This window comes from Crinia signifera, chromosome 2 (genome assembly GCF_055691185.1).
Source record: "Crinia signifera chromosome 2, ASM5569118v1, whole genome shotgun sequence".
In the NCBI taxonomy this organism is placed as follows: Eukaryota; Metazoa; Chordata; class Amphibia; order Anura; family Myobatrachidae; genus Crinia; species Crinia signifera.
The window spans coordinates 356524669-356540204 of NC_139218.1; the positions used below are offsets into that span (position 1 = coordinate 356524669).

Here is a 15536-nt window from a genome sequence, read left to right on the forward strand (position 1 = left end):
CACTCTCACTAAACTCTGCTTTACCATTTTCAGCAACATTCCCATCACCCTCCACCCTTTGTGCCTTGGAGGGCACATGAGGGAGGAATGTGGCTGGGTTTAGTGTGTTGCATCTTTTGATGGTAATATTTACTGGGGCCATCAGCGCCAGTTCCCACTTGGTGAACCGTGCTGAGGACACATGACGTGTTTGAGCAGAATTTAGGAGGGCAGAGACAGCATGGGGAGCATGAACAGTTAAATCGTGTCCCAACACCACGTCCTCACTCTTGCTTACTAGTTGTGCTATTGCGGCCACACTTCGTAAGCAAGTTGGGAGTGAGCGTGCTACTGTGTCCAGCTGGGCACTGTAGTACGCTACTGGTCGGTTGGCATCACCATGTTTTTGTACAAGTACTCCTGCCGCACACCCAGCTGATTCCGTTCCGTACAGTTCAAAGGGTTTCCCATAATCTGGCATTCCCAGTGCTGGGGCCTTTGTTAGGCTCACCTTTAGTTCCTCGAAAGCCAGCTCAGATTCCTCAGTGTGAGAGACCCGGTCTGGCTTAGTTGAGGAAACCATCTCTTGTAGTGGTAATGCCAGAATAGAGAATCCTGGGATCCAATTGCGACAGTATCCACACATGCCTAGGAACGTACGGATCTGGTGCTGGGTTTGTGGCAGTGCCATGTTTCAAATCGCTTGGATTCGGTCGTCGGTGAGATGTCTCAGCCCTTGGGTAAGGCAGTGGCCCAGATACTTAACCCTGGTCTGGCATAATTGTAGCTTATCCTTTGATACTTTATGTCCTGTCTCTGAGAGATGCATCAGCAGCTGTCTAGTGTCATCCACTGATGACTCCAGTGACTCAGAACACAACAATAAGTCATCGACATATTGTATAAGTATCGAACCACTCATGGGTTGAAAGGATTGCAAACAATCATGCAAGGCCTGGGAAAAGATGCTGGGGCTGTCTATAAATCCCTGGGGGAGTCGTGTCCAGGTATACTGTACTCCTCTGTAGGTAAAGGCGAACAGATACTGGCTGTCAGGGTGTAAAGGGACAGAGAAGAACGCAGAACACAAATCAATGACAGTGAAATGAGTACAATGAGGTGGGATTTGCATCAGGATGACAGCTGGGTTTGGCACTACGGGGAATTGGCTCTCAACTACTTTGTTTACCCCTCTTAAATCCTGCACTAGTCTGTAGCCCCTCCCCCCGCTCTTTTTCACAGGAAAGATGGGACTATTGGCCGTGCTGGAAGTTCTAACTAGGATTTCCTGTTGGAGCAATCGCTGGATCACAGGGTATACTCCTAGCTCAACTTCAGGTTTTAAAGGGTATTGCGGTATTTTTGGGGCTATCCTGCCTTCTTTTAAACGGATCTCTTCTGGGGCTACATTTGCCATCAGCCCAGCATCCTGTCCATCTTTAGTCCAAAGGGAACTCGGTATTTGTGCTGTAATTTCAGCTACCCTAGATGGATTTGACTCTACAACAGTGGAATACAACATTAGCCTCTGAGGACTGTCCAGCATATCTTGCACTTCTTGTGTAAGATTTCTAGGAGTGTCCAGGAATACCCCATCGGGGGTGCAATAGATGACACATCCCATTTTACATAGTAAATCTCTACCCAGGAGGTTAGTCGGGGCCGCTGCAGCCAACAGAAAAGAGTGTTTGGTATGCAAAGGCCCGATTGTAACCTCTGCTGGTTTCGTCAGTGGGTAATGTTGTATTTTTCCTGTTACCCCAATTGCTGCTACTGATTGGTCGGTGAAACCCAAGTGAAGAGGAGTGTTGAGAACAGATCTGGCCGCCCCTGTATCAACCAAGAAGGTTTGCCTTACTCCAGCTATATCAACCTTCACCTGAGGTTCCTCTCTAAGGTGTTGTGTTAGTCTAACTGGCTGTAGGATACAGGTATGACCTGTTTCCTATTGTCTTACCTGGGTTGCCCTTAGTACAGTGTCAGCCATCAAATGGGGAGGAGGCATGTTGCGTGACCTGTCTGTCTCCTCCCATTGTCTAGGGGCTGGGTATCTCCGTGTCTCACCTTGGTGAGATTCCCATTCTCGCCTATGTGTTTTGTAACTCCTGGGGTTTCCTGACTTACATTGTGCTGAGTAGTGTCCTTCTCTATTGCAGTTGTAGCAAATAATTTGCTTTCTACCTGTGTCCCTGGTGTTTCGTTGGTATGCAGCTTTATTTGGGGCATTTGTAAGAGCTTGGATGCTAACCATCATCAGTTTATCAGTTTGCAGTTCTCTGTGCTTCTTAATGTTACGGTTGTGGTCCACAGCAGATTCCCGTAGGGCATCCACTGTCATTCCACGTCAATTTGGGAAAGAGGTTTGGACTCTGGCTCTCAGGTTTTCTCTAAGCCCTTCCACCAGCACAGAGACAATCATCTCCCTCAGGTGGGGGTCGTCCTTAGGCTCGGAGACACCAGTGTATTTTGATACCGCCAGCAAGGCCTTAGCGAAATAATCAGCAGCAGATTCACCATCCTTTTGTTTGATGGTAAAAATCCTGCTATATTCCACTGCCGCAGGAAAATATACTCCCAATTGTAAATTGATCAGGCGTATATTTTCCTGGTTGATCTCATCATTTATCTCCTTGTCCACTTTCAGTCCACTATCCTGAATGAATTTCGGGATGTCTATGTGAGTGGGGAGACAGGCCCTCAACATGATTCTCCAATCCTTGTTGGTGGGCTCATCAGAGTTTCCCAGATCCCTTACAAATTTCCGGCACAATGCCAGATCTTTCCTAGGATCCGGGAAATCTGTAATGATGGACCGCAGCTCTAACCGTGTCCATGGGTTTAGCATGGTCATCTTCCTGGTAGGTATCACACCCTCTCTGTCTGCCTTACCCTAGGGAACCTCCAGTGTGCGTACAGGGTATGTTTGTACCACATCCGCATTACTGGGACCTGCTTGGGAGTCGTCTGTGTCTGCGCTGTGTGGTGCTATCTTACCTGAGTCCATGACTATGCTGTTGGCATTAGCCGTCTCCTCTCCCTGTGCAGGGGCCCCAGCAGCAGGTTTTGCTGGTTCAGCCTTTCCTTCAATCATGTTAATTGCATGGGAGACGGCCAGTGCCAACAGCTGCTCGTTTTCCTCTCGGGTTTCCTTATAAGGGGATAAGACAGGGTACAAGTTAGCAACGGTTACATTATTACTCATGTCTCGCTTATTAGTCATTAACCCCTTCGTCACATATGGGGGTGGGGGAGCTGATTCTATTGCGGCAGCGGTTGCATTTTTATTGTGGCTGATTGTATCTGGCACTGCCAGACATCTGATTCCCCATTGTTCCTGTCCTTCCTTCTGCCACAATTTAAGAATCTCTATGTGCTTCACTCTCTTCTTACGACTGGAGAGTAGACATATTTCATCTTTTACTGCCGATAAGATTTCTGGATCAAAGCTACCAACACTGGGAAATTCTAGCTTGCTGCCTTGTGTCATCTTTTTCCATTTCTTTTGGTAAACAACTGCTCGTTCACCGTGCTTACAGCACATAATGAAAGCCGCCGATCCTTTGGGTCGACTCGCTTCCTCCCTAACTGACACGTTATCACTGTGTGACCCGTTATTACCCATAATTACAGGAATAGACGTTCACAGCTAGTAGATACCGGTGGGTTCGTTTAAGTTGAGAGCTCCCCAAAACACTCACTTCTCAGCGTCCTAGAACAGTCCCACAATCAAGTAGGTGCGAAGGCTACGAGGTATGATACTCAATCACCAAGTCTTTCAACTAGCAGCGAACTTCTAGTCAACTTGCAAGGTGCGGCCTAATTTTTCCAGGGTACAACAAACTTGTTTTCCTGTACCCCCAAAAACTGGTTTTTCTAAATCAGCTAATCGGATCACTGGGTTCCGATTTAGCTTCTTGTACCCTCCTAGTGGATCAAAATAGGTAGTTCCACGGGAGGGGCAGTTCCTATGGGCACGTCGTCACGTACACCTTGTCCTACCTGGACTGTCCTACACTGGACTACACTGCGCTTGAGTCGTGCCGTCACACACCCGTTCGCCTCAGTTATGTTTCACACTGGGCGCTAGTTACACCTTGGTCTTATGCTTATATTTAAAATATTTCTGTACAAAAAATCTTCCCAGGCTGGTAGCTTTTCACTAGATACTTATGCAGGCATAAATCCCTTATAAAAGGCTATAGGAATCTATTAAAATAATGCTTGAGCTGCTTGTTCTTGGAAAATGAACAAAAAGAAAAAAAAACTTATTTTCTTTTATTAATCACCGCCCTATCCACAGTATATTACTATACTGTTTTAAATAAAGCTAGTGATTCAATACTGTTCACCTTTGCGTTCCTATGTGTGCTGCATGTGCAGTGCCAGTGAACAGCCACGTGTGTACGTGTGTTTTGTTAAACCTGTTCACGGGCCGCCGATGAATCGGCCACCCACGTGTTCTATAGTGTATTTGCAAGGTTGCGCTCGAGTTTCGCTATACGCAGTAATTGCGCCTAAATGTGGAATAAATCCCTTAACTTCGTCCGAAAGTTACGTATCAAGATGCGAAATAAATCCCGCACTTAATCCGTAAATCACGTACAAAGATGTGAAAATTTCCCGATATGGGCACGTGCGCGCGCACCTTGCGTAATACACAATAGACGCTTTACGTTACTGCAAAGGGCCCAGAACTTATCGCCACGTGGCGGAGTCTCTGGTCTTGCAGTAACTAACAATAAAAGTTATAGTTTTGCACAGAAGGGATCCTCTATGTACTATAATAAAACACAGGCCTTTGTCTCCACGTGTGCGAACTTTATCGCACGTGGCAAATATACTGTAATAAACAAGCAACTCAAGACACTATACCCCGTTAAACTACTTGTGGCAGGCAGAAGTACAGTTTACTAAACACTTAGATATGCTTTAAAACACGTGGCTTAATGTTTCACTTATTGTACTTCGGGTTGAACGCTAGCACTTCTCGAACCCCGCACCGCCGCGGACCTGGCCTATCCAGCAATGGATAATAAATATTTCCACCCTTTTGCTGGTATAGGTCAAGCCGCGCGCCTGGTACTGAGCTCCAGAATGTGAAACGGACGGACGAGCCCTCAATTGTCAATGGCGATTAAATATGACCAAAGAAACAATAAGTGAAAAGCGCAGGTTACGTATTATGTCCGTAACCAGCGTACCCTTTATACCTAGCTACGTGCGAACAAAGCGTTAGCGCAGCGTAGCGTACCTTTTATTGTGTATTGTACACCAAAGAACCAATATATATTAAAAGATCCTTTCGCAGTAATCAGACTCTAATCTGCGGATATACCTTTAAGGACAGAGTCCGTAATATACCTTATCGCTATGCGAATAAACAGACACAACCACGGTATAGAAGTAAGGAGATAGGAACTCCGTAAAAAGATGTATTTAAGTCCCTAACGGACAACAGGGGGTTACAGGAATAGAAAATACAGATACAACAAATGATACAAAGTCTAACAATGGGTATAAAAAACAGGCTCTACTAGGGGAAGAAAATACAGATACAGGATACAATCAGCCAACAATACAATAAGAATAAATACCGTGAATGCAACCGTTTACCGTCTCCTCATCAAATATGCGCAGCGCAGTCCGGTCAGAGCTCGCTATCGTTCAGGGTTGAACTATAGCCCGGTCGTAGGTCAGGGAAAGGAAGATGTGCCGAAGTGACCAAGGCCGCCCTGGGTCACCTATCTTATAGGGTCAGAAGGGGGAGGTCAAAGGCCATTCCTATTGGTCGGGGGTCGTATGTCAGGTTCTCTGTGATTGGGGGGTAACATGATGCACCTGGTTTGAATGGGTGCAGGGGAGTGAACTTTTGGAGTTCTTTGTTTGTTGGTTTCGTCGTCAGGGGTTGTAAAAGCAGTAGAAACCAGTTACATTTGGATTCCTTTGTTATACCTTTTTCAACAGAAACTGTCCTGGGAATATGGAATATGTCCATAACTATCGGGCCGTGTATATTGCGAAATATTCTCAATGACCGGAAAACTGCGCATAAGATACGGAACGGAACTAAACACTATACAGACAGATGTATGCAATGCTAACTAAGCTATGTGTGGCGTTCTAAACCTTTAACTATATTTTATTTAGTGTCAGTATGTTCTTATGAATTTATGTGTAATAGTATGGCTACGCTTCTGGTCCACTTTGTCACACAGACGGGTATGGAAACTTTATTAGCGCAACTCTGCGAACCAAAATGGCGGCCATACTATCCTAAAATGGTGTGTATGCAACTCGACTTTCACAAGGCTTACTCTATGGAAACTCTACAACCAAAGGGGCTAGTTGTATTTATACAATCCTACTGTAGAGGCAAGGGCAGTATGTGAGTATTAGGAGAGGACGCATGGCAATATCACAGAGGGGGTATGTCTATGTAAGCGAGAAGCCTGGCCATACCTGGAATGACCTAAGGCTTATAGGCTGTCTCTTATTCCCCTGCAGTCACCTCCAAACACCCTTTTACTGCAACCTACCATTCAGTGCTGCTGAGATCGAAGACTCTAATTCCTTAATTCCTTCTATTTTGTAAAATTATATCATAGACAATAAGCCGTTAAATAATAAAAGACCATAGTAAAATAAACAGCAGGCATCCCTGTTTGGGGCCATTATGTCTTCTTTACTGTCTATTAGGCAGTATTCATGTCAGAAATGTTCCAATCAATGAAATGAAGTTGGCTAGGTATACGATCCTCATGAGGCACCAATCTACCCTGAATTGAGCGTCCATGACTCAGGTTAGTGCAGCAAGTCTGGATGCTAATATAACAACAAGTTAGTAGAGAGATCAGTTGGTATCTGGAGCAATACAGTAATTTATTCCTTCTTTATGGATCATATCATCAGAGACTGATTTAGACATTAGAGGCCCTAGGCAAGATTGGGTTTATGGTAGAGCAGTAACACAACCCTCAGATCAGTATGCACAATGCCAAACACTGGCTGAGCTATGAGGTCACACTATTAACACATAGAATGTCGACATTTTCAGAATATTAAAATACATGTCAACTCTCAGAATGTTGACAAGCATTTTTAGGGATAGGGTTAGAGTCAGGTTTGGCTTTGGTTGAAGGTGAAAATCCAAATTTCCAACCTTCGCAATGTCGATATTATGAAAACCATGTTGACATTCTAGCGGTGTACTTAATATACCACACACTTGACTATAGTCACCACTATTGGACATATGCTTCAACATCTAAAAACCTGACAACCAAATCTAAATTTCACGGATGCCAGGAAAGCACTTACCATCTAAAGGTTACTCTCAGCTGTAAGGTTTGGTGGAGGACGGAGGACTATTGATCATGTGGTGCTGCTTTTAAATGGCTTGCAGTACACCCTTGTGCAAATGAATTGAAACAAGCAATGAAGATTATATTGTTTTGATTATCACTTTAAATTTTATTTCAAACAACATTTTTGTAGTTTGCATGACCTCCTTTGTTTTTCAAAACATTTTTACACGATTTGGCATAGAATTCACCAAATTGGAACAGTCATTGGTGATTTTAGGGTCATGTTGCCACACTTGAATCAGTGCTTCAATCAGCTTCACTTTTGTTGCAAAGTCCTTTCCTCCAAGTTCCCAGGCCAGTCTAGTACCTTTTATATTCTTCACAGCCATGAAATACTTGACCATTTTGGATGTGTGGCATGGGGCGAGATCCTGTTGGAAGATGCCTGATCCATCTGGGATTGCTTTTCCAGCTCTGGAACCACTTTGTTTTAAAGAATATCAATATACTGAGCTGAGCGCATCATACATCAAGTGGCTTCAAGTTCCCAACACGATAGTAGCTGAAGCATCCTCAAAACATTTTCTTTTCTGGCTATTTCTCACACTGATCAATGTGACAATCACTGATCTTCTCTCCAGCTTAACATGTTAACTTCTCTGTCCCTGTACAAAGAAATGGCTTTCATCACTGAATATAACCTTCCGCCAGTCTTCCTTGGTCCAGTTTTTATATTTCTGAGCCCATTTGTATAGCTTTTCTTACATAGGTTTTGTGAGCAGCTGTTTTTTCACTGTCCTTCTAGCCTTCCTTCCAACTGTAAGAAGTTACCTGTGCACTGTAGATGAGCTACAGTAACTTGCATTTTAATTTATTTTAAATCCATATTTACATACATCATTGGTTTTGCTAGGGTCCATAAAATATATTCAGTCAAATTATTATTTTTCAGAAGATGGGAAGAGATTAAGGGGGTTATTCAATCCCGGGTTCTGATTGTCGGAATGTTCCGACAGTCAAAACTATGGCTAGGTTATCGGCAGGCGGAATTCAATGTTCCACCTGTTGAGTGACAAAAAGGTCGTGAGAGTGAAAACTGACGTGAATATTCGAGATCTGCCCGTGATCTCGACAATCCACGGCCATTCCCGGCAAAACAGATCTGACTGCTTTTAAAGTCGGGTTCGTTTTGTTGAGCTGCCTCTTCAATGCTGTTGGAAATGAAAGCATTGGATAGGCAACTGCCACTATTTCCCCTGTTGGAAATAGCGGAGGGGATTGAATACCCCCCTAAGTATCAAAATTTTTTCGCCTTTTGTTTCAATTAATTTGCATAATGTATGTTCCTTCATTTCCAGTGATCTTAAAGCTAATCTTAAATCTACAGGATACAATGACATTCTAGAGAAGTTTGTACTACAACTTTGCGGACCTTTGGTGTATGGGTAACAACTCATCAGTGACCAAAGCAAGGTCCAGCAAACAAATGGTTTTCGCAGTGCTGTGAGGAAAAACTTGACTGGCCAGCACAGAACCCGTACCTCAGCTCCATCAGACATCACTGGGTTGATTTGGAACGATGACTACCGTACGATCGTATGCTCAAAACCCAAGATCAGTGCCTAACCCAGTGGTTCCCAAACCTTTTTGAATGACGGCTCCCTAGAGCATCAGAATATTCTTTTTATGCGGCACCCTTAGGCCACAAATTTTGAAAAATTAAGTTGGTTGTATTTAAATGTCATCATTAGGTTTAATTATGTGGTGAGGGACATTATTTGCTTCTGTTTGCCCACATATTTTATGACTGGAAGCCGCAAGTACTGTTTTCTTCGGTACTTGTGTACAATCACGGCTCCCATCGTATGCCATCGCATGCCATATGTAGTGGCATGCGATGTGATGCGATTTTACCGTGTTTTTATGCATTCTTGTTAAAAATCGCATGCGATCGCATGGCATCAGATCGCATGCGATCTGATGCGATGTCATTTTTCACTGAAATTATGGACATGAGTTGAAATCATGTAAAATGCACCCCAAATGTCATTTTTCACACTGTACTACCCCCACTATCAACGCCAACCCAAATCGTGGAGAGCGAAGCGAGCCCTCGTGGGGCGGCGGTACGCGTCCTACGACCTTTTCATACCCCCACTATCCACGTCGGCGTGGAGTTGAGAATAGAAAGTGTGGCGAGCGCAGTGAGCCACCGAGCCCGAAGCGTGGGGAGCGCAGCGAGCCCCGCGAGCCCCAGGGTGCCACGGCACACATTTTGGGAACCATTGGCCTAACCTATTTAATGCTCTTTGGTTAAAAGGATGCAAATCACTGCAGGAGAGACTTATTGGAAACCCTAAATGTATAATAATATTGTTATCATTTATAAAGGGATTTTCATCAAGTCACCTAATTTACATTTACTTTAGCAAAATTTTGTTACTCAACAAATTCTGTATCATTATAGTGTTTATATTTCTTTTTAATTGGTCTGTATATGCATCCAATTTCTATCAAAATCAAATGGTTGATTATCTTATGTTTTCTATGCAAGTAAAACAATAAAGAGGGGAAGCCACAGTTATTAAATTAATAATCTGATGAGATCAGCAAATAGAATATAAATACAGCTAATTATTTCACTTTAACGTGCATTTCCTTAACCCTGTGAATACCAGGGTTATTCTGTGAGATATGAGCAAAATATCTGTTAAAAATGCCAGCTACACTCATATTTGTTATATAAATTCAAATAAAAAATGTTGTGTAAAAAAAGATTATATTTCCTAAATAAAATAAACATTACAGGTTACAGTATTATGATGAATGAAAAGGTTTGCTTGCCAATTTTCACACCTATTTCAACAAATTCACTTGGCACTCAAAGGGTTAAAACTAAATTATACACATACAGTATACATGATAGTTTTAAGTCAGGAAAATGAATCTAAATTGTAACCATACCTCTTTCAACATTCGGTATCCCTAAATCTATTGTTGGGATTGTAGGATCTTCATGGTCACTGTAATATTCTAGATGTACAGCATTCTTTTCCCAAGTCTGCTTGACCACTGGTACTGCAAATAACCAAAGAGAAACATGTTTTTTTTTAATGAAAACACAACAAATGTAAAAAAAAACCCTCAAAACCTCAAACCTTAATAAAACTTCCTATATAGAAAGCAGTTTAGAATATAAAAACTTATACGTAAACAAGAATGTTACATAATTGATTTGCAATAACAGTTTTAGTTGATACTTCATATGTAAAAAATATAGTATCTATTCTATTATAGAATAGAGATGGTCTGTTTCAATTTAATATTATGAAGTCCATGACGAAACGCATAGGGGCATGGCGTGATTCAAGCCCCCTGGTAACAGCACATGTGAGTCTGTCTAACATCACAGCCCTGCAGTGCCGAAAGACGCCAGCGGTCCGGAGACGCTAGCAGGAGGTCCCGTGAGTTATCCACCCTGAAACGGTGACTGAGATTCTGTGCATGCAACTTGCCAGTGGAAATTTATTTTATCTAGTGGTAACCAGTCCACTCCAGAGGTTAAACTCGGTCCGAGTTTTGTACACAAAGTGTTTATCTTTTATCTATATGTTTTAAGAGAATAAAAAAAAAAAAACCTGCTCCTCTTTTTTCCAGATTCCTTTTGGTGCCTTGGGATAGGGCACTCTACAGCAGTGGGGAGCAGCAATCCATAAAAAGAGGACAAGTGCAGACTTTAAAACATTTAAATTGCTCTGCTGCTTGGATAGCAGCAAGAAAGAAAGAAGTAGAATTTGGGGCGGTTAGTCTGTCGCACAAGAACAATTTATTGTTGTATAACACACTTCTTCTGAGGTGTAATTTTAGAAGCGAAACGTACGTCGGGCGCACAGATTGTGTGTGACGGCTGCTTGTGCACTCCATCCGTGTGAGGGTTCAAATCTTTGATTGTGATACTTCTGCGTCTATGATAGAAATGCTCTTGTAAGAGCAACCGTCTCATACCTCGAGCGATATACTGATAATATGTGTATGTGAACCAGTGGCCTTGTATGACATTGTGGCAATCTGTCCCCATAGAAAGGCTGACAATGTATCCTGCCGTGTGAACACGGGGTGACATGCACACGTTGTAAGCTCAGCTGAACATACAGCTTATGAGCACCAGCGTATTGGTAACAAACTGATCAGTGGATTAAATGAATATAGAATCACGCTGTATTCTTTTCCACACCTACCGGTCAGTATTTATATGTTCCATTAACCCATTGGCAGGTATTCAATGCTGTGGGTGAGCGGCGACAGCGAACAGGGCTTCCTGCTCGCTGTCACCACTCACCCTGTTAGTATTCAACGCACCCCCCTCATACGCATATGCAGCTCCAGAAGCAGCGAGACTGGCGGCTAAAAACAGCGAGTTTTCTAAATTAGCCGCGGGTCTCGCTGTTTTGGGGAATTCTCGCCGTCGCTGTGACCGCGAGGATTTCCCAAGAACGTTGCATAGGGCAAGCGGCTGGCGGGGGGGTTAAACAGCGAGGATCGCTGGTTTTCTGCAATCCTCGCTGTTTAACCCCCTCGTCGGCCATATTGAATACCAACCTTAGTATACACATGGTTGCTATAACACTTTGGGAACCAGCTTATGGTACACACTGATCTGGTTTATATAACTAACACCATTTAATCTATCTAATTATAATAAAGAATACACTAGTAATGTGCTATTGCCATTAATATTGATATATCCAACAGGAACTCAGTTTTTCAGCCCAACAACAGCAGAGGATTTCAGTGTTGTTTATACTGTGCTTTCTAAAAGTGAGAACACGCACGAATACTGATCTGCCCCACTGCTTGGTTGAACATACAGAGCTGGTCACAACATTGCAACTATTTGTTTCAGGAAATACAGAAATTGTTTGTAACCAAATAAAAACTGAAACTAATTATGCCCCTATCCCACTGCAGCTAAAAAACGGTAAATTGACGATTTTCAGTGCAATTTACCGTTTAAGGCTGCAGTGGGAAAGTGCCAGAGTTGAAATATCGTTTAAAGCTAAATGGTATTTCAACCCGTTTTTAAAGCAGAGTTATACACGTTAAAATAACGTTTAAGAGGCAGTGGGAATGCCTCTTAAAAGTTATTTAGCCTTCAGGCAGTCCCAGTGCCTGATGAGACCTAGTAGTTCTCACTTTGTGCATGTGTAATGAGTGCACATGCATAATAAAGAGCCGCTCATTACATATGCGCATATGTAATGAGTTGCTCATTATTATGCACGTGCACTCATTACATATGCGCAAAGTGAGAACTACTAGTTCTCATCAGGCACTGGGACTGCCTGTACCCTGCATGGACCCCCGCTGCCTCCCCACTGCCCTGCATCCCCGTGCAGGTAAGTACAAGGGGAGGGAAGGTGGGGGCACAGGGCAGGTACGGGGGGGTTAGGCACTCTTTACACTTGGAGGGGGAGGGATTAGGCACTCTTTACACTAAGGGGGGGGTTAGGCACTCTACATCTTGCATGGTTCACTGCAATGGGAATGGTACTTAAATGGTATTTTAAACGGTAATCTGCTGCAGTGGGAATGCTAATACCGTTTTAAATACCATTTAAGATTACAGTACTTTAAACTGGTCTGCAGTGGGAAAGCAGCATTACTGACTGCAGTCGAGGTTTAGGAGTGTGATCGCACCACAATGTTTGTATGTATCCAACATTCAGCTGGGAAGCATATCATTATGGATTAATATATAAAATTGGATACTGTGAATAAGACGCTTGTAATCCTAACATATTAAACAAATAGATTTAGTGCACAGTAGTACCCACACAGTCGTTTTAACATATATGGTGTTTGTCCCACTTATTTGTATGTATATATTTTTTAGATTTCGCATTTTTATCATTATTACCAATAAAGGTAATATTTTAGGACTATAATTCATTGTGGTGTGCCACATCGTGACAAGCTTTTCTTTGCTCTGTTTCAATGATCTGATAGCAGCAAGAAAGCCCTGTGAAGGGTTAATTACTTGCAGGTGTCAGCGCTGCATTACCAACAACAACAAAAAAAACATTTCATATCTATATATGTGTGTGTGACTGTATACAGAGCAGAGCAGAACATGTACAGATGGAGCGCCTCTCGCTATTGCTCCGCCAGCGCCAGAATCTGGCCGCTGGCGATCGCCAGCGGAGAGGCACCCCATCTGACTGAGACGCTTGTGCATCTCGCACCCACGCGCGTCTCAGTTTCCCATCGGCGGGGGGATGGGAACCCTGTCCATCTCCACTTCAGGGAGACAGACAGGGTTAAGGGTGGGGGGCAGCAAGGCAGCGTGGACCCGGGGCGACCTTCGGCGAGGCGGCGGGGACCCAGGGGAAGCCCCGTTGTAAGGCGACGCGCGCGCATCTAGTGCGCACGCGTCCTTACGGCGTCTGGCTGGGGATGGCGGCTGGCAAATCTTCCGCCATCCCCTGCAATAGCGAGAGGCACTCCATCTGTAATAAAAAAAAATAAAAAAAGCTGCAGCTGCTACATTGCAGCACTTCATGAACACATTTAGAGACTCAGTCGCACACAGATATACAGGTGTCATAAATCAAATTACTCAGCACAGGCTCCAACTGCGCCCTGGTCAATTCTTATTGCAACTAAGATGCATTTTCAGCTTTAAAAAAATCAAGATCTAATGCTAGAAGACTCTCATGCAGCCTGTCGTGCCTAGATGGCTGTTTGGCGTGACTCAAGACACATCTGTAGAATAACTGCTCTTCAGTGGTTTAATCCAGGCATTTCCAAACTATGGCCCTCCAGCTGTTGTGAAACTGCCAGTCCCATCATGCATTGCCACAGTTTTGCTATAAGAGAATGCTAAAACTATGGTAAGGCATGCTGGGATGTCTAGTTTCACAACAACTGGAGGGCTATAGTTTGGACAAGCCTGGTTTAATATATTTATTACTAAAAAAATATATAAAAACAAATTCAGCTTCAATATGAGGCCCAGTTCATTGTTCACATAAAAACAAACAAACAAACAAACAAAAAAAACATAACTCATAACTCAATGTTTAAAATGTAACCTGTAACTAATCAACAATACACAGCATATTGTACCATAAAAGGAAACATACTTCTATCTTTATGAAACTTTCTGCATGTTTTCACAGCCACAAATATATTCTCGGCCTTTACTGGCTGGCCCTAATACAAAGAAAAATAAATTAGTGAAAAAAGACATATTAAAATGAACTTTTACAGTATATGAACTTTTAACTTAGAAAGGAACAACATTACAAATGTAATAATTTACGACTAAGTAACGTACAAATTGTAATGTAAAAATAATGAAAAACACAAATCAATTTTTGCCGACATTCTCTTACTAAATTTACTTGCTGCTATTAACATCTGACATACTAGTAAAAAACAAAAAGGAAAAAAAAAATCTGTTCATCTGTATATACTGTATGTTCACACATTGACTTATCAATTCACTTTATAGAAAGTCCATTAAATTAAATAAAATTACCATATTTCCAACAAACAATTTGATTTTGGACAATGAAATTGTCCGTTATCACATATAGAGATACTGGGAAAACAACACTTTAATGTATGTTACACTAAAATAAACTACAATAGAACTGGACTTTACATTAAGCAGAGCAACCAATTCAATTACTTGAGGCCACTTGCTATGATTAGAAGGTGCAGCGTTCCCTGCAAACCAACGCCGCAATCCACAAGGCCACATCTCCCATTTTGGGCACATTGCGTATTTCCTGAAGTAAATTTCTCAATAGAAATTCAGGGCATAGTTTTTTTTGTGAAATTGCTTATCTGGAGGTGGTTTCTTTTGGTGGTGTGCAGTGTACCCTCAATAGATACAACCGCGTACATGATCACCCATGAGCTGGACAACCTTGAGTGACCACAACAAATTTATGAAGTGTGTTCCAAACATGATAGATTCCGCAAATCTTATAAGATATGTATCTGCTCTGAAAAAAATTAGGAAGAAAAGCGTGATAATAATGACCATCAAATGCCGTTTTATAGCCGGTGGCTTGAAGGGTTGCGTTGCAGCCCGAAAACCATTTCTTAGGCACATAAATAAAATAAGAGGCTTTTTTACGCTGGGTCACTAGTCATTGAAAGAAGGTGCTTTTCACAGAAGAATCAAAGTTTGAAGAGTTTGAGTCCAAGAAGTGCAAGTTTGCTTATCGTGGGGCAGATGAGTGC

The 15536-nt window shown here is 42.6% G+C and overlaps 1 protein-coding gene across 1 annotated transcript in view; it reads right to left on the reverse strand.

Annotated features, from left to right (window-relative positions):
* B3GLCT (beta 3-glucosyltransferase) overlaps nt 1–15536 on the reverse strand; it is a 366095-nt gene that overhangs the window by 37802 nt on the left and 312757 nt on the right. Inside the window, exons 10-11 of the mRNA XM_083169834.1 lie at nt 14426–14495; nt 10248–10361 (exon numbers count right to left, since the gene is read on the reverse strand). Of these exons, the coding sequence (XP_083025960.1) occupies nt 10248–10361; nt 14426–14495 (184 nt within the window). The remainder of the gene's footprint in view (nt 1–10247; nt 10362–14425; nt 14496–15536) is intronic.